The sequence below is a fragment of the Xyrauchen texanus genome, chromosome 7 (genome assembly GCF_025860055.1).
Source record: "Xyrauchen texanus isolate HMW12.3.18 chromosome 7, RBS_HiC_50CHRs, whole genome shotgun sequence".
In the NCBI taxonomy this organism is placed as follows: domain Eukaryota; kingdom Metazoa; phylum Chordata; class Actinopteri; order Cypriniformes; family Catostomidae; genus Xyrauchen; species Xyrauchen texanus.
This window is the reverse complement of record NC_068282.1, coordinates 38,784,489-38,804,730: the sequence shown is the minus strand read 5'-3', so window position 1 is coordinate 38,804,730 and position 20,242 is coordinate 38,784,489. Positions and strand designations below refer to the sequence as shown.

The window sequence follows — 20,242 nt, the reverse complement described above, 5'->3', positions numbered from 1 at the left end:
ATATCCAATCAGTGACATGTAGGCTATCTACTTATCAATTTATAAACTGTCACGTGTGCCTGTTAACAGCCCTGTCCTATATTTCCTTATCTAGCTCATAATTTGGATAAATTACAGCGGCTGTAGCCTACCTACTAATGGAAAGGCACTAAGGCAATAAAAGTGGGCTGCTCCTACAAACGATGCAGTTAAATAAAAAACAAACTTTAAAGACCCCTCCACTCACCACCAGTACAGAAGTGCGCACGACCTCGGAGACGCTCTGGCGTAACTCTGCGGCGGTGCCGGGCTTACTGAGACCTCGCGTGAATTTTCGCGTTTCGGGCTGAGCCGACGAAGCCATCTCACGTTGAGTTTGTTTGATAAAGGAAGTCTATGAACACATGGCTCTAGAAATAACACAGGCTGTCCAGCGAGGAAGTCCTCAATTGAGACCTGTCCTTCACAACATGACGCGACGGCGCATTCCTTAAAGTAATACCATGGAGACAGACTGGGCATTTATCCACTTCGCAATTCCATACTTCTGTTTGTTTTAGCAGCGTCAGATAGTCAGAGAGGTGAAGCGTTCACTTTTCGCCCCTACTTCGTAACCGCGAGTCTCCGGAGTCCCGCGCGCCTCTCCGTGTCAGTTTAGCACTCCCCGTGCGCGTGAGTGCGTGATGAGACTCCCGCGCGAGCAGCGACACCTCCTATCAGTTTCACACAGCAACAAACTCCAGCTCTGACACTGACAGCTATCCGAGCCAAGGAGGCAGATTCCTTACAATTCAGCCCCACATGGTATCTTGAGCTCAGGATAGGGTTAAATAGAAGAACAACTAGCACTGTGTCACTAGCACTGGATAACACTCACTATGAGACATGAATGGCATGCATAATGCATTATTAAGGTTATTATAGTTTAATAATTATTAGTAGGTTTCATTATGTAAAGTTATAGCCTGTCGTAATAGTAAAGGTGTAACCTATAAAAATTATAATGCACTTTAACTGTTATTATTTATAGAAAGATACAACAGTTGCAATGTGTATTATGAGACATTTAACTTTATAATGCATTAAGAATTCCTTGTGCCAACTATTAAAGATACAAAACCCAATTATTTGTGACGTTTTTAATTTAAATGTTGCTTTACTGTGATCGAATAAACATACATCTAAAAGGTAAAAGGTTGGACTAACGGTTTTTAGTGCGCCTACTAGTGGTAATAGGGTCATACTGCAATTACAATTGTTTGCGCCAATAGATGAGTGAAGTTCCATGTTTCTATTCCTCATACTATAAATATGTTGAGACCATGCAAATGCAAAGCATAATTTAATTTAAATCTGCAAATAAAAATACACAGTCTGCACCTTCTTATACAAATCACAATTTTCAAAAGGTCTCAGCAAGGGGGTAATAAAATGATTGACCACAACACTCCGATATACGATTGTTTTAACAGGAGAATAACAACATATGAACACTCACCCACACATACATGCACAAACATACATGTGCATACACACACGCTAGGGTCTCGACTGAAAATATGTTATGCTCTTTAAGATGCATTTAAAACGTGCAATGGTCAGATCAGGCGAGTATAATTTGGGACACTGTTTAAACAATGAAAATGACAGTGTCCATTTAATTATCACTTACAAGCCAGAGCAGATTATCAATACAAGAATTTTCCATTTCAGACCAGAGCTGCTTGCTAAATGTGTTTGTGCATAGCACAAAATGCAGCTCTTGTGTGCTGTGCTTTAAAAAAAATCTATGATCAAGCTGATTAGACCTTTGGCCTTTATCAGTTTGTTGACTTCTTGATCATAAAATGATTGGAACAGGTAAATGCTTATGAAGATGCACATCCCCACAGGTATAGATACAAACATGCAGCACAAAAACCTTTCACACGACCAGAGACAAGACACAAAGACACAGGAACAAATACAAGGATAACTGAACTTGTGCATTCATGTACACTACCTCACACACATAGGAAAACAGACAAATAATAAGTAGGTTCAAAGCATATTATGTAAGACATTTTAAAGGGATAGTTCACCCAAAATAATAATTTACTCACCCTCATGTCGTACCAGATATATATGACTTTCTTTCTATTGCAGAACACAAACAAAAATTTTCAGAACAATATTTCAGCTATGTAGGTTTATACAATGCAAGTGAATTTGGTCCAAAACTTTGAAGCTCCAAAAAGCACACTGTAAAAAAATTCTGTAATTTTAGCAGTAAAATACTGTAAAAATGCTACAGAAATAAAATGTTAATTGATTAACAAATATTAACTGTAAAATATACAGTAAATTGTTTTATATATTTTGAAAGACAATACAGTAGTTTTTACAATAGAAGTATGTAAAAATTACATTATTTAAATGTAAAAAGTACGATTTTCCTGTAAAATTAATGGTAAAAAGAACGAGAGTACATGTACTTTTTTACAGTAAATTATTGTTAAAATTACAGTAAAAAACAGTAATCGGGCATTCCCACAAGGTTCCCTGCATGACCCCTTACATTTCATTATATTTTATGGGAATAGTTATGTTTCATCATATTTGTAATATCAGTTACGTACACTGGGGTGTTCTGTGTATATATTTGATGTAATTTAGTTAATATTTACTGCATTATTGAAATCTCACATGTGTTACCTGATGGTGTTTAGTGTTTGTGTGAGTAATACTGAGCACCTGGAACAGCCACTATTGATGAACTTCATGTCATCATATGCCCTTCTGTAGTTACTACGGGATTAACAAATAACTTATAAAGTAAGCAACAGATTTATACAGTTTCATAAGGCATGTTTATGAATTTCTTTTACTGTAAATTTAACAGATTTTTTTTTTTTTTTTACAGTGCCAGCATGTAAATTACAACCATATTAAACTGTAAAATGTACAGGTTGTTCTGTAAAGTGGTTTACATTTAACAGTATTTTCTACATAATTATTCTGGCAACCACAGCTGCCAAATTTTTCTTTGTAAAAACAACAGAATTTTTTTTACAGTGCACATAAGGCAGCATAAAAAAAAAAACAGACTCCAGGTGGTCTTCTGAAGCAAACCAATCAGGTTTGGGTGAGAACAGACCAAAATGTTAAAAATTTTTCACTAGAAATCTTTAAATCTTCAGTCTCCATGGTGATCGTGATTTCAAGCTGGGTTACACTTCCTAGCACCATCTAGCACTCTGTGCATTCGTCAAACACTAGGAAGTGAAATCGAGCTTGAAATTATGATCATGCCTAGAAACTGCAATAGCAAGATGTACAGTAAAAAAAAATTACATTTTGGTCTGTTCTCACCCAAAATCGATTGGATTGCTTCAGAACATATGGATTAAACCACTGGAGTTTTATGGGTTACTTTTATGCTGCCTTTGTGTGATTTGTGGAGCAGTGTTGGACCCAATTAACTTGCATTGTATGGACATACAGAACGAAGGGATTCTTCTAAAAATCTTCATTTGTATCCAGCAGAATGAAGAAAGTCATACACATCTGGGATGGCATGAGGCTGAGTAAAAGAGAGAATAAAACATTTTGGGCGAACTATCCCTTTAACATGATTCAGAACAGTTAGTGTACCAGATATAGTGCAGCTCTGTCTAGTTTCTGAGTAATGCTTGTAAATTGCCCAAAGAGCGAGAGGTGTGACTCCCGTGACTGGTCATAATAGATGCTGCCAAGTTTGTGTGCGGTCACACCACTTCTTAATATTGTCTTGAGTGTCTCCCTGATGCTGAGAGATATTTTGTGTCATCACACTGAAAATTTGTTAAATTTGCTTTTTTTAAATGTCTATCGGTTTCTCTAAGAACTCAGAAGAGGAAGCCTTCTGTCTTTAAATGAATAGGTTTTGCACATACAATGTTATTTTCAAATATTAGATTCTGTTCCCACAGAGTCACATGGGACTTTCAGTAAAATTAGGTCTCATACATCTCAAAGTTCAAGGAAACTCCAGATAAATTATTTGAGAAGGACATAAACATACTCTGCAGGTCTGCATGGCAAAAAAATGTAAGCTTTGTCACCTTTTAGACAAATTTGTGAGAGTCATGGCTTAATGTATTTAAATTCAAATAATTATATTAATGAGTAACCCTCTACTCTGAAGACAGGGTTCTCACACAGTTTGACCAATTAATTTCCATTACTTTTCCAGTAGCTCGTGATTACTGGATATGGATTTAAAAAAATAATTTTATAGAGATTGCACTCATTCAGGGCAATTTCTAGTCAAAATATTTTAAACCAGAGCAAAACTAGAAAGGTCATATCAACAATAGAAATTCAAAAATCTTTTTCCATGAATTTTCATGATTTTTCCATGCTTAGAAATCACAATTATAAAATTCCCTGATATTTTCAGGTTTTGTATGACTGTGGGAACACTGTGATGATTAAGTGTTAACACTGGTTTAAGATTTGGGACCATTCTCCAAAATGGCCAAATGACTTATTTGTGAATTGTAGCAGGAAAAAATGTAACCAAAACAAGATGCATAATTAACACGAAAACATACAAATGCACTTCAAAAGAAGTCATGTTGAACATGGTAACATTAAACTTAAAGATGGCTGCATAGCTCTTTTCACTGTAAAGTAAGCCACAAAGACTCTTACTAATTGGGGTTAACTTTAAGACATGTAGTGTATAAGGTCCTGTCCACATCTGTTTCACAGTCTTCAGAATTTTTTTTATTTTTTTTTTAGAGCTGTTGAGTTCGATTTTAGCCTGTCTCATTACCTGTCTTTCAAGCTTAAAGTTCAAAAGTCACAATCATTGGAGTCGGAGAAGCAAGATCCTCCTCGACTCCCTAAATACACTGCTGAAGCCGATTTAGATCTGCTGGTATTGGCCTGACCCTGCTTCTGGTTCTGGTAGAGCCCTCCATGACAAATGTTGTTGTTATTAAGCTCAGCATCCATTGTTTCCGTGGAGATGGCCCAGCTGGCAGGACGCCACTTTTTCAGAGTGTAAGGAGTCTTAACTCGCTTCTTGATTTTTTCTCCTGATCCCTCTGTCATGTTGCCATCAGTCTTGCCTGCGGTGGGAGAAATGACCTTGTTTAATTGTTGTTTAGGGGGAACTGCCTAGCTAAAGTCATGTGAAATGTTTAATAGAATGGACCTCTGGACCTCATTCATGACACACGAGCAGAATTCATCTCGGTGTAAATTGTCAATTAAAAAATTATTACGTAAAGTGAATGAATTCACAAACTATTTACACCAAAAGATGTTTTTTCTGCTCATGTTGCATGAGAAAAAAATTTGTGTTTATAGAGTCTGTGTGAGTATACATCTGTGAACATACTGGTCTGTTGCTGTAAAAATGGAAGACGATAGTGTTTACAATAAAACAAGTGTGAGAACCACATTATCCTCAGTGGCTTGTGAATGCCCAATTTTAGTAGCCACGTACAAGACATTATATTTTTCCAATGTAAATACGCAAAGGAACTCACTATATATATTTAAGTCCTTTTTTACTATAAATTTACTATATACTATCTACTAGAAAGTTGTGCACATTTGGGATGGCATGAGGTGAGTTAATGATGAGAGATTTTTTTTTGTGAACTTTCCCTTTAAGGCCGTTTCACAACAAATGCAATGTTTTCTGTGAATTTGCACCGCAATTAACATTTTGAATAGAAACAATAGATTTCTAATGAGCCATTCACACTTAGAGCGAACATTTGCGATAAGACAAAGTGAAGGTTTTTTTTATATTGAGTGTTAAAAGTGATAAAAAATTTTAACAAACTCACCGAAAACACATGGCCAAATGGTGTTCAGGGTCAATAGGTTTGCTTTAGATAATTCGAGAACAGATAAAAAAGGGTGCCACCAGCAGATGCAAAGTCTCAAATTCATCAACAGACATTTTAAAGTATTGATAAAAACGATCATGATGCAACTTCAACTCCTGTATCAATCTGTGAAACTCCACGTGTTCCTCTCTTGTCTCAAGAACGGGGATAACCCAGTATCAATGCCTTTTTCTTTTCCATTCCTCGTTGATCAAAATAACAATAAATGAATCATTGCTGCTGCTAAAAGAAGTGAATGTGTGTAATGGTGTACACTCACATCACTTTCTATGTAAAAATACACTTCACATAATCACGTCATTTCCAGTGTGAAAGGCCAAAGATATAAAAGAAAGAAAGAAAGAAAGAAAGAAAGAAAGAAAGAAAGAAGAAATAAGACCATTATATGCGTTATAGCATATACAACCATTCTACACTCACCTAACAGTGGCAGTGTGGTGATGGACAGATCCAGTGAGTTGGGTCTTTCGGGTCTGCGCACACGGTTCTGTCTGAGCAGGGCCTCTCTGTGTGTCTGGACTGTGCTCTGGGCCTGTGAAGGAACCACAACTGCAACAGGACAGGGACCATGCAGTACAACAGTCTCCAGGGTAGAGTAGGATGGAGCTTCCCCTGTTGGAGCAACACTCTCATTGTTCTCTCCTCCTTCCCCTCCTTCCTCAGTACCTCTATCGCCATCTCCCTCTCCATTGTTGTTATTGCTGTTGTTGTTGTTTGCGTTGTCAGAACGCAACTCTCTTCTCAGTAGAGGCTCTTGCTCATCAGGGCTAGTTGTCAAGAGGCTAAAGGTTAAGTCCTCTGAACTCAACGCTGCACTTCCTGCTGACTCTGGAGCTGCTCCGGCTGGATATTTATCAGCTGTTGCTGCAGTTTCGTTGATAGCAACAACAATCAGCCGAGGCTCAAGTGCTGTGCTCACCGCACTGGAATTGGCCATGCCCATCTCAACTTTTTTCAGATTGGACTTGCCAAGTTTTCCAAATTTCTTCTGCAGTGATGAAGACGAGGACGTTGGTGTTTTTCCAGAGGGCTTAACGAGGAGGCTCAGGCTACTTGGTCTCTTAGGGATGTTTTGCTGCTTAGGTAAGATAGTTGGTGGGGTGTCGGCATGGCGCCCGGAACCCTTTGACTCTGAAATATCAGTGGCCATATTCAAGAGGGGGTAGGGAGGTCTGTGCAAGTTTGCTGTTTCTGGAGGGTAGAATTTTTTCTGCGAATATTCCATTAAATTTTCATCAGAGCTCTCCCGTAGGTTCTTCTGGACTTCGCTTGGGTCCAGTTTTGTTGTTTCTAGGTCCTCTTGAGTCAACAGAGCACAAAAAGGGCCACTGTTGCCCTCTGGTGGAGGTTGGTTGGCAAGGCAGGTGTCTGAGATGGGTGTGGAGGAGGAGCTCTCTGTGCCAAACTGCAGTGATTGGGCCTGCTGCCAATCGTAGTTAATAAAGTTCCTGTTCTTCTCTGCAGGATTTGGTGCTGCCACTGAGGATGGGCCTGCAGAGGTGTCATTGTGGAGTGTGGCACTCTCATGGTCTTCAGTGTTTGTGGATGAGTTTTCGAGGCAAGAACCCACTTTAGGAGTCAGCCGTCCTGTAGAGAAATTCCTATATAAGATACAGAAGCACAAAGACTTGTTACAGTCACAAGAACATATTAAATTATTTTTAAAAATCAGCATTGATTTGTAACAGTTAAAATAATACTGTATCAGGCCCTTTGAACTCTTTGGGCTCGGCGGTGGGACCCACTGGCGGGGCCAAACATATGTTTGCGCTTAAATTGTAAAAGTCCCTGGATATATAAGACCCTGTTTACACCTGGTCACTTAAATGCGTCTCCTGTGACCACTTGTGTTCAGATTTCAAGGGGAGTCTCTGTTTTATGACAACATAAACGCAAAAAAAGTAATAAAATACAGAGAAAGCGTGAAAGAAACGGTGTGCTGTTTCTCCCAGATGCATCTGAAATTTAATCTAAGCACAAAAGCAACATTTTGAGCAGAATTCTCTGTTATGTTAATGAATTACCTATGTTAACCAAGCTTCAGTTGTTTGTGCTTCTCATTTGTGTCTCTGCGTGTTGATATCAGACAAACTGAAGAAGATTTGTGAAGTTCTTGTGCTTGTATATTTATATATATATTTTTGTTTGTATTCAAGGTAATTTCAGACCATTGTCGCGCCCCAGGCAAGGTCCCTATTGCTGTCCCTGTTTGGCAGGTGGCACCCTAGGTGACCACCTAGTTCGCCTATGCCTAGAAACGGCCCTGGACATATTTTACTTTGAAAACCGATTGTAACTGGCACAGATTAAACTCTTGCTTTAGGGGTTGATTGACAGGGGAGGGGTGGTGCTTGACTGCTGTCTGGGATGCATACAGGATGGCTTAGCGTTTACACCTCAAATGTGATGTGGTCACATGCGTTTTTGACCACATTCGTATGTGGTTTTTGTGATCTGAACCCCATTTAGACCTGTATTGACCACATGTGATTGGATCACCCGAAATGTATTTTAAAGGGTTAGTTCACACAAAAATGAAAATTCTCTCATGGTTTACTTACCTTTAAGCCATCTCAGATTTGGGATGAGGGACAGAGCAGAACCAAAGTGAAGATTTTTATAAGCACATTTCAGCTCTTTTTTTTTCCATACAATGGAAGTAAACAGGCGTCATCAGTCTGCTGGCTATTTGACGGTCCAAAAGGCATATTTAGGCATCATAAAAGTAATCCACACCACTCCAGTCGATCAATTAATGTCTTCTGAAGCAAATCACCTGGAGCCACGTGGATTACTTTTATGCTGCCTAAATATGACTTTTAGACCGTCAAACAGGTGAGTAGGATTAAAATTTTTATGTGAACTAACCCTTTAATACCAGATGTAAACGGGGTCTAAGTAACACATATTTGGTATCATTTGAAAGCTTAGAATCTTAATTTTTTCAAAACATTTTTCACTTGATCACTTTTGTATTTATGTTACATAAAATAACAAAATAAAGCCTTAAAAACTTTGCGTGGCAAATGAGCAGCACCTAGAGGTGACGATGTAGAAATATGCATAGCACTTACAGAGCACTTAAATAGACAAGTCATATATCAAATGAAAGCTCTCATTCTCAGGAATATTTTGCCACACTTAGTTCAAATGATTATCAAAAGAATCACAAAGGGAAATATGATATCTGTAAGGCAACAAGGACAAACGTCTCATGTCAGCTCCGATCACTGCTTCTATAAGCCCCAAAGTAGTCCAAACTCCATATCAGCTTTTAACTTAGGTTATCTTCTTTCACTAGTCTGTGAGCTTGCTTTGTAAAATAATCCAGTGTTATATCTCAGATGTCCAGTAAAAAATGGCAGTCCAGCAGAAAAAAAAACAATCATTAAACAAACAAATCATTGGAAAAATATTTTACCAACTATTGATAATGAAATGTTAAATATCATCTTTGTTGCTTTTCAACGAACCCTTCAGTATATTGACCTTGTAGTCCATTCAGAGGCCAAGATATATGACGAAACAGAGAAATATGCATCCGATCCAAAATTTTACTGGAAGTCTATGGTGTGAGAGCTCAGCTGTGTTAAAGCGCCACCTACATTTCAGATCTGTATTTTGTGATTTAAGATGAAAACCTATTTTCAGTTCAAAGAAGAGAAACAGTACGCCAGTTTCTAATTATATTTATCAAAGTTTAGTTGTGGCCCCTCTGATTAGCGCTCTTGGCATTGGCATGATATACAGTTCAACAGCACTGGGAAGATTTACTGTTTGTATCACTCCTCTTGTGTTCATGTCATTCCAATCCAGAGCACTGAAAGCAGTTAATCCCTGTGACATTCCAATTTTTTGCCAGTAGGTAGAGACAAGTGAGTGTCCTTTTGTTATGAGTAAGTTTTCGTTGAGAGAGCATCTGCTTGCTACTTATGGTTGTAAAGTGTACGGCTGGGGTTGGGTTATCAGGGATTATTGGTTATTTATTACCTGTGGTTGTATAGTGCAATGCTAGGGTTGAGAGCAGGACTGACTGATTTTTCTCTGTCCCAGATAAGCAGCAGTTCAGTGAGTCTCTCCTGCGCACATTGAGCTGTGAGTCGGGCTTCAGCATCCTGATCCCAGCAGTCCTCCATGGTTTCTTTCAGAGAATGCACCGTCTACACATAACACATAAACCCACACACAATCATACATGAATATATTATAGTTTGTGTTGATAAGTGTTAATAAGATGAGGGAGTATTCACATCCTAATTTCTCACCAGGCTATTCTCTTTCCAGGCTTCAGGGAATTTGGGTCTTTCTTTTTCTCGCGACACAAGTGCCTGCATGTCCTCTATGTTAGGGTGATTGCCCAACTCAGCTTGAAATGCCATCTGAAATTCTGGAACCGTCTCACCTGATGAGAAAGGAGTTTTAAAGAGATTAAAGGAGCTGTAAGCAATTTTGTATGAGAGAGGGTATGTGGTTAAATTTCGCAAAATGGAACTGCTTACAGTACTTTTAAGAACAAATACCAGATATGACATGGAGAGATATGCACATGTGCGTATTTGTGTGCGTATTTGTGTGCGATACCTGGGAAGAGGTCGGCACAACGCATGAATGTCTCCCAGTAAAGCAGACCCAGTGCATAAATATCCACCTGCTTCAGTGCAGACTCACAATCTCTCAGATTTACCGCCCCCTCCAGCACTTCTGGGGCCATGTACCGCATTGTACCCACCTATAGAGTGTGAGAGATACAACAGATATGATTGGATATACAGTACACCACTAGTCTGGAGTGGATATGACTGGACTTGTCTGGATTACTGTGTGCTGACCTCACTGATGGCACTGTTGTCCTCTTCCCCATCCCTGGGTGGTCTCTTTCCCGTCAGAATCATGGAGAGTCCAAAATCACTGATCACACATGAGCCATCTGACTTCACAAGCACATTCCTGCTGTTCAGATCCCGGTGGGATATGGCTGGTTTATACACATCTAACAATGAGAGGAAGAGGGAGGGCGGGAAGAGCGCAAGAGAGAGGCTAATGCATTAGGCATCATGAACTAACAATGAGCAATAATTATTCAGCATTTATTAATCTTGGTTAATGTTTTTTCATCTACTAATATATTTTAGCCTTAAAAGTTAAGTATAAGTTAACATAAGTCAATGTATTATGAACTAATATAAACTAGCACTAAATTAACAGTAAACAAAAATAATAAAATGCTGTAAAAACATTACTGTTCATTGTTAGTTCATGATACATAATGGATTAACTAATGTAAACATATGCAACCTTATTGTAAAGTGTTACCATAAGAAATGACACTAGAGAGCACTAGAACCCACTAGTGTCTCCAGAAACAACAGAGTAGAATAAATCAGTGATTCTCTGGTTTTGCTTCGGCACCTAGATTTAATGATAGACATCAAAAGGCAACTCAACATAGGACCAAAAATATCCTTAAAATCTAAAAAACTGAATAGTCCCATGAACATGTAAGACTATTAACTTATAGTATAGTAACTAATAGTAAAAGTGTTTATCAGCCACACATAGAACCAACACTGGGCCAATTTCACAGACATTTCAGTTGTGTTTATTGATGGGTTCATGCTCTCAGCAGCCAATAATTCACAGCCCAAAGCACAATGTTGTCATCACAAACTTTGTTTATCCTTGGTGCAAGTTAACCCGTATTTAATTTAGTCTTGGTCATATATCTTTCTCGACCATCTCAGCATCTGGCTAATTTGGCTAGATATCTTCTACCAAGTTAAAGATATACACCAAAATACAGTAGTTTGATTGGATGCACAGCCTTTTGACATTAACAACTAAGGATATTGGTTATTATTATTATGGGTTATTTTCTCTCTATCTCTCTCTCTCTCACTCTGTGTATATATATACAGTATATATATATATATATATATATATATATATATATATACATATATGCACACATATATATATATATATATATATATATATATATATATATATATATAGGGTCGACCTACCAGTTGAGAGTATCTGAAATAAAGGAATAAGCCATGAGAGGCTGTACATTACAGTAATTGTTGTTAAGAGTGCCTTGGGTTGCCATGATTGTTGTTTACGCTGTTTTAAAAAAGCACTTAAATAAAAGCACAAAATGCTCATTAAATAATTACATTTATTTGTAATTATAATAATCACAATAAACTATTCCTCCTAGTAATACAGTTCATTAGCCTAAGTGTAGACTTACATCACATCGATGCATCTATTGGCTTTCAAACCTGTAACAGTTTGAACATGGCCCATCCAATCAGATTTTAGAAGCGGACCTATCAGTTTCATAAAAATATTTGGTAACTGTGGCAGGGCGGAGGGCGGGGCCGGGTCGTGATTATACACACCCGGTCCCTTATCAAGCTAATCAAGATATGCCTGATAAGGGACCGGGTGTGTATAACCACGACCCGGCCCCGCCCTCCACCCTGCCACAGTAACACTTTACAATAATATTCCATTCGTTAACATTAGTTAATGCATTAGGTATAATGAACCAACAATGAACAATATACAAAACAGTTAGTTCTGGTCCTCAAATCTGATTGGACGAGAGACGTTCAATGAGCACTGATGGCCTGACAGGATCAGCACTCGGACTCTTCACTGTGTGTATCACTCCGCTTGTGTTCGTGCCATTCTAAACTAAAGTGCAAAAGCAGTGCTTATCTGTTAGGAGTTACTGTCTTTATTTTTGAAATTACATATGTAAGTCAGCAGGTAGTGGCAAAAGATAATTTTTGTGTGTAATATGAGCCAGTTGGTGGCGTAAAGTGAATCCGTTAGTCATTGTTTACATAGAACAGCGCTCTGTGATCGCAGGTATTACCACTACATTACTAAAGATAGGACATTGTTTTAAACGGCTTTAAATGAACAATTTCAGGATTAAGGCTCATTGCAGCTAAGAGACACAAATTACTGTTTGATTACAGAACTCGAGGCGGTTACCGAGTTTCCACATTGGATACAGTAATGTCCTTCGCCAGTTTAAAAATGGCGAAGGACATCGCTGTTTCTATAGTCATCGACTATAGCACGGCTACCACGAAATAGGGAGAAATACCCCCGCTTGGATGCTATTTTTTCATTGAGAAAGCTGACCTTCAGAACGCTGACAGCATATCTGCTTGGGAGTAGCAACAGGTTATCACACACACTCCGTCTCTCTCTCTCTCTCTCTCTCTCTCACACACACACACACACACACACACACACACACACACACACACACACACAAATACACATAGACACGCACACACCCATCAATCCATCCTTGTTTATGCAATAACTTGTTAGAAACAGCACAAGCCATGATACTATTTCTGAAGTGAACTTTTTGAATTATTAATGGAGGTTTGGACACATCATTTGTTTTGAACCAGCAACGGCAGATTCTGATCCGTAGCGTAATAAAGTAGTTCTATGCACAAATACATTTTTATGACCTTACTCGGTTTTTCCAAATTTTTTAAAATTTAATTGTTCATTGAACTTATATTTAAGTAATATCACACTCGCATTCATGCTATATGGCCCTACATCAGCACTGCTATAATTACCTACGGCACTCGGCCTGCAGCCGAATCACAGCAGTGCTGATGTAGGGCCATATAGCACATTTGCTCGTGTGTATATATATATATATATTTTTTTTTTTATTAATCCTTGTTAATGCTAGTTAATAAAAAATACAATTGTTCATTGTTAGTTCATGTTAGTTCATAATGTATTAACGAATGTTAACATAGTTAACGTCTACGGTTACTGTTGTAACCTCCATTCACTGATGGAGGGAACGAGACATAGTGTCGAATGAAGTGACACTAGGGGACTTTCTTGAAGGCCTCGGTTACCTCTGAACTTGAGAAAAGGCCAATGAGAATTTGGCAGACAAAATTTGCATCGTGCATCTGTTCATTCAGGTTTTCCACTGAGGAGCCGAGAATAAGGTTTGGCCGTTGCAGTGGCTCGGTTCGGTGTCGTGGCCGGGGGGACACAACGTCTCGTTCCCTCCATCAGGGAACGGAGGTGACGATAGGTTCCAGAAGTCTGAGCGTGGATACCAGAGGGTGTCCTGTCCCTGAGAAAGAAGGTCTATCCTCAGGGTAATTCGCCAGGGAGGGGCTGTCGCGAGGAGTGTGAGATCCGAGAACCAAGTCCGTGTGGGTCAATAGGGGCAACTAGAGTGACTTATTCCTCGTCCTCCCTGACCTTGCACAGCACCCGTGCAAGTAGGCTCACTGGAAATGCGTACTGGAAATGCGCCGTGTTGAGGTTGATCTGCTGACCTGTGGGCCGCCCCACCGTCGAGGGTAATGAGAGCGGATGAGCAAGGATGTCGGTTGCGGGCAGTGAAAGGTGACCTCCACGACCTTGTCAACTCTTCATGCACCTCCGGGAAGAAAGGGACCGGGGGGACGTGGCTGTAAGCGGTGCCTGGACCCGAGGAACCAATCGTCTAGCCGTGAGGGCTGTGGGGAGGATGGAGGGTTCCAGTCCAACCCAACTACGCAGGGGCGGAAGGGCTTCTTTAAAAAGACACATCCTGAAAAGGACGTTCAATGCCTGCTGTGTGTGCTCTTTTAGAGAAATAAACTCTTTTAGAAAATTATTCTTTTTAGAAGCGCTGCCGAAGCACCCAGGGGCAAAGCTGCACTGCCATGCAGAGAAGGAGAAAGCCGCTGATCGCTAAACAGCTCGCCTCTGAAGAAGAGATCTGAATGAACAGATGCACGATTCCCTCCTTTTATACCCGTATGTCCGGGGGAGGGACATGCAAATTCTGTCTGCCAAATTCTCATTGGCCTTTTCTCAAGTTCAGAGGTAACCAAAACCTTCAAGAAAGTCCCCTAGTGTTGCTTCATTGGATTTGAAACATGTATTAAGGCTGCAACATAGCAAAATGTGGAAAAAGTGAAGCTCTGTGAATACTTTCCAGATGCACTGTATACTGTATATGAGAGTGCATTTGTATGTGAGTTTGTGAATTCCTGTGTCTGTGAGTTAAAAAAGGACATGTCAGTATATATCAGGATGACTGCACATACGTAAGCTGAAAACATAGCAACACTTTCTCTAATTTCCTTTTTGTCTCATTCTTTCTCTCTCTCATTTCCATGCACATCTTTGATACTACATAAAACCTGATTACTATTAGAGCCATTGAAACAAAGACACAGGAAACTAAAAAATGCATTGAGAATTACACCCATGCCTGCGAGTCTGCCTTCCTGCTTTCTCAGACTGAGGCTATAAATAATGAACACACATACACAACCAAATGAATGACAACTCCATATGGCTGTTGAGCTCCAAAATGGAGCAAATTCTTAAGCCATTAGATAGCTTTGTGTGACAAAAAATGTAAATAGTTATTAACTAAAAATCTCCCCTCAGCTGTAGCTCTCAAATCAAATACAGTGCTAGTAGATGTATCATGTCAGGTTTAAAGTCATGGTCATGTTACGAGATTTTCAGTAAACAACGACTTCGATCCATTTCTCACACAAAGTTTTCGTAGGGCTTCAAAAGACTTACACAATAACACAAACAAGTCGTTTGGACTTCTTTTGTTGGTGCTTTTATGTGCCTAATATTTTTCAAAACATTTCCTTTTGTGTTTCATGGAAGAAAGATAGTCATACCGGAATATACTTAAATGTTTGGGTGAATATATTTTCAGTGTTTTTGTATCTGTTACTGTGTCTCACCCCCTCTCTGTGTCTCTGTGTGCAGGTACGCCAACCCTCTGGTGACAGACAGAGCCAAACGACAGCAGCTCAGCCAGTCCACAGTCCGTCCACTCAGATATGTGCACAGAGAGCCCTGGGAAAGACAGAGGGAGTACACTATTCAGAGTAAATCAGCTGCAAAGAACAGGGAGTAACTCACAGGAAAAACAGAAGGGAGGGGAAAAGTCAGTGGGAGGAAGAGGAGAGTGAACTGAGGGATGCTAAGATTAAGGTGTAGAGCAAAGAGAAATAGAGACAGTGTATTCAAGTTACAGCACAAACAATATTCTAAATGCACTTCTGCCTTACCTTGGGACTACCTCAGGGCTGCGCTATAGCAACATGGCTTGAGGTTAGCCCACAGGAAGCATGAGCTGAGAGCCCATGGTTATGAATAATTAAAAACTTCTCAGCTCAGTCAATAATCTCTCTTCCTCTATTAAAATCAAGTGTTTGTGGATGGGTGTATGCGGCAAGAGCTCGGAAATATACAGGGAAAATGAAGGATATTGCACTGAACTGTGACGTTTTTCTGGTTTAGTTATCACAAACAAAACAAAAGAGAGGATGAAAATATAGCAAAAAAAAACAAAAAAAACATTTGAAAAAAGCAAACCTTTAAAGCCTGACATATGAAAGAATTGTTAGAAAATTCTCATTTTTTGACATTAAACTCTATTTAGTATCATTAGACAAACTATAAGAAGAAATATATATTTTTTTTATGTATCATTTTTGATACATTAGACATTATTCTCCTGAGGCCCAGCAATTCATTTTTGTGTAGGACATTTGTTATTGAGCTTTTTCTTAGCCCATACATGCTACAGTTATAAATCTTGGGGTATAATCAGCAAACTCCCCTGGCTTTTCAGACATACCAAATGTTAGAAAGTTTGGCCATGAAAGCGTCCTCTATAAATATAGATTGAAATGTATCACAGTTCAATTTAGCACATCAAATACAATATGAATAATAAACCATTTTTATATTATACAGTACAGTGCAAAAGTCTTAGGCACATAAGATGCTTCATAAAAGCATTTGTCTTAAGATGGTGGTTTATATTTTCAGCTTTAGTGTGTCAATAAGAAATATAAATGTTAGACTCCCAAACATTACTTTTGCAAATAGAAAAGATTATAATAGAAGAACAGGGAGCCCTGCAATAGATGTCATGGCCCCCACAAAGCCCCACATTGAACATTTACTCAGTCTGAGATTACATAAAGAGACAGAAGTAATTGAGACAGCCGAAATAGATAGAAGAACTGTTGCAAATTCTCCAAGAAGCTTGGAACATCCTATCTGCCAACAACTAAGAAAAACTGTATCCAGGTGTACTTAGGAGAATTGGAGTTGTTTTGAAGGCAAAGGTGGTCACACCAAAGATTGATTTAGCTTTTTTATGTTTACTGGACTTTGTATGATGTTAATTGATAAATGAAAACTAATAATGGCATTATTTTTGAAGACATCCTCACTATGCAACACTTTTCCCAAGTGCCTAAAATCTTTGCACAGCACTGTATATTTAATGCACCAAACACTACATTGACATTTAAAAAAGGGAAACTGTAAAACCTTTTTCGCTAGGTCTCAGGAACTTATGGTAAGATGACATAATAATAGCTGTAAAATAATGTGATTTTTAGAATGACAGAGCAGGCTGCATCTATGAAAATATATAGAAATATTAGTTCACACTTTAAACATATCTTATAAAATGTAAATGTCAGAATTTTCAAAGTTCTGTGATTTAGTTTTTTGTTTTTTGTGGTGGGATTGAATGGAATATAATGGTGATTGAGAGATATATCTCAAAAGCCTGTTGTTTCATATTTGATACATGGATTTTAAAGGGGGTTTTCAATAAAATTATATAAAAAGATTTAACCAAGCACAAGTTGCTTATATTAAGCAAATACTCATTTTAAAATATCAGTAATCATATAATCACTACTGTCACTTTTACCTTATTAAAATAAGCTGTAATTTATCCCAACATAAGAGTCACTTTTCACGTAAGTCTGCCGCCATTTTAAATAGATCTATATAAACATTTAAACCACTTTTTTCACAAATAACCACTAGATGGTGTCATAGACATGTGACACTTACATACCATAGGTTGTTTGGCTTGTCAGCCTAAACAGAGAGTGAAACAGGAGCCATAAACTTTGTGTATCATATTTGATACACATAGAGTTATAATTTTAAACCAGCATAAGGTGGCTTGTTAGTTTATTTGGTTTAAGCTGGTCTCCCAGTCTAGCCAAGCTGGTGCTCAGCTGATTTAGCTGGTCTCCCAGCCTGACAAAACCACTCTAAAACCAGCCAACAGACCAGCCTGACCATGCTGAAAGACAAGCTATAACTAGCAAACTAACACAAACCAGCAAACAAACCTGGTCAAGTGGTCTTTAGCTGGTCTTCCAGTCTGACAAATGCTTAAAATCCCTCTAAAACCAGCCAATAGACCAGCCTGAGCAGGCTGGGAGACCAGCAAACAAGGTTAGGCTTATTTAAGCTGCTTGTTTGAGCAGAGAAAAGAAAAAAAATTGGAGGAAGAGAGTGAGAGTTTTGGGTAATCTCTGTAGATATCGTATCATGTTTTTGGACTGCTGTTACAAGATCAAACATGACATCAGATCCCATAGGGCTCTAAATATAATGTCAAAATAAATGCCTGCATTAACACTTTGAGTTATGAAGTAAATAAGAAGGAATGTGAGAGAAAAAAAGAAGAGCTAAGAGTCTGGGAGGAATAACATGAGATTGTTTGGCTTTCAGTGCTTTCTGGCTACCTACATTTCAGAGAACAGACATGGGCATACAGTGGCCCAAATACACTTATACACTTAAATCACACTTAAGATACTAGTAGGAATATATCATTGCATTAGATAACAAAATACCAAACCATGTGGCATTTATTTTAAAGGAATATTCCGGGTTCAATACAGGTTTAGTCAACTGACAGCATTTGTGGCATTATGATTACCACAAATATGAATTAAAAAGCAAAATTGAGGTTACAGTGAGGCACCTGAAATGGAAATGAATGGGGACAATTTTCTGAGCGTTTAAAGGCAGAAATGTGAAGCTTATAATTTTATAATTTTATTCTTCTGTTAAAACTTGTTTATTATTTGAGGTGTAAAATAAATCAGGATCGGGATTACAGGGCTTAGACTTATAAGACATCATGACAATGAAGTTGTCAAATTTAATATAACTTCACGCAGAAAAGTTTAGTACGTGATTTTATCACACTAAAATCATGTTGACACGCATGTTTTTGTGTCTTGTGACTATTATTTTGAAACAGTGACAATTTTAATGTTTACAAATTGACCCCAGTCACTTCCATTGTAAGTGCCTCACTGTAACCTATATTTTAGTCTTTTTAAAGAAATGGAAGTGTAAAACATTTAATACAATTTTTTTTAGAATCAACATTATGCCACAAATGCTGTCGATTGAGCTTAACTTGTATTGAACCTGGAATATTCCTTAAAAGAAAGAAAATACAAACACACTTTTTCAAGCAAACATTTTTTTTTTTTAAAGGAGTTTGTTGGTTAGATTCATTGCAAAAATGGCAATGTTAGTTAGCAATGTTAATAAAAAGTTAGTTCTGAGAAAAAGGTCTAGCTAGCATAATTTTTTTGCAGATGCCACTTGCTTGTTATTTTGTATATGATGCAACGAAATTCATACATTTTTAAGTGTGCCTTAAAGGAATAGAAAGATGCATTTGAGTTTCTTTCTTCATCAAAAAGATTTCATTAAAGGCCTCCTCCTTTAAACAATGCAAGTGAATGTACTACAATTTTGATGGCCCAAAATGCATATTTAGGATGAATCAAAATAATCCACACGACTCCAGTCGACAAATAAAGTTCTTCTGAACCCAAACGATTCATTATACTTAGAAACAAAACAATAATTATGTACTTTTTAACTACAAATGTTGGCTCCCGTACGTCTCTGTGATAAGCGCTCATGAGAGGGATGACATAAGCTCGTTGGTAAGGTCACGCATCACGTGGAGGCGTGCCTATACATGATCATGTGCGACTGAAGCTCTGGCTTATCGCACTGAACCTGGATATCAGTACAACCCTACATTCTCAACATTTTACCCCTGAGGATTTCAGACCATCGAAAGAAACAAAGGGTCGATATCTGAATTCATCAGCTGTTCCTGTGCTGTTTTTCCAGCAAACTCAGGTATGTGTGAAAACATTGTCACACCTCACTCAGTGCTCCGCTCTTCATCAACCGATTTATAATTCAGCACAAAAACACAAGTACATAACGCAACGGCATTGCTCCGAATTAAAGGATGGTTACTTACTGCAGTAATGTTTTTTTATTATTATTTGGAGAAAAAAATGTGTTTCTTCTTTTTAAATAGTTTGGACTGTTTTGGCTTGTGAACAGCGCTTGGTCTGTGGTTTGTGTAAGTTTCTCTTGTAAACAATGACATGCCTCCTCCTGCCTCCTCCTCCACGTGACGAATTTCATACACTAACTCACTGAAGTTTGGCCTCTGAGTGAAACAAATTTGCTCATTG

General features: G+C 38.3%; 1 protein-coding gene across 4 annotated transcripts in view; it reads right to left on the bottom strand.

The window, feature by feature from the left end:
• Window positions 1-947: 947 nt before the first annotated feature.
• LOC127646284 (bone morphogenetic protein receptor type-2-like) overlaps window positions 948-20,242 on the bottom strand; it is a 46,718-nt gene continuing 27,423 nt past the window's right edge. For all 4 annotated transcript variants that reach the window (XM_052129809.1, XM_052129810.1, XM_052129808.1 and 1 more), the window contains 7 exons: window positions 15,638-15,752; window positions 10,697-10,857; window positions 10,449-10,596; window positions 10,133-10,269; window positions 9,858-10,027; window positions 6,288-7,468; window positions 948-5,075 (listed from right to left, as the gene is read on the bottom strand). In XM_052129809.1, coding sequence (XP_051985769.1) covers window positions 4,798-5,075; window positions 6,288-7,468; window positions 9,858-10,027; window positions 10,133-10,269; window positions 10,449-10,596; window positions 10,697-10,857; window positions 15,638-15,752 — 2,190 coding nt within the window. In that variant the 3' untranslated portion in view covers window positions 948-4,797. The remainder of the gene's footprint in view (window positions 5,076-6,287; window positions 7,469-9,857; window positions 10,028-10,132; window positions 10,270-10,448; window positions 10,597-10,696; window positions 10,858-15,637; window positions 15,753-20,242) is intronic.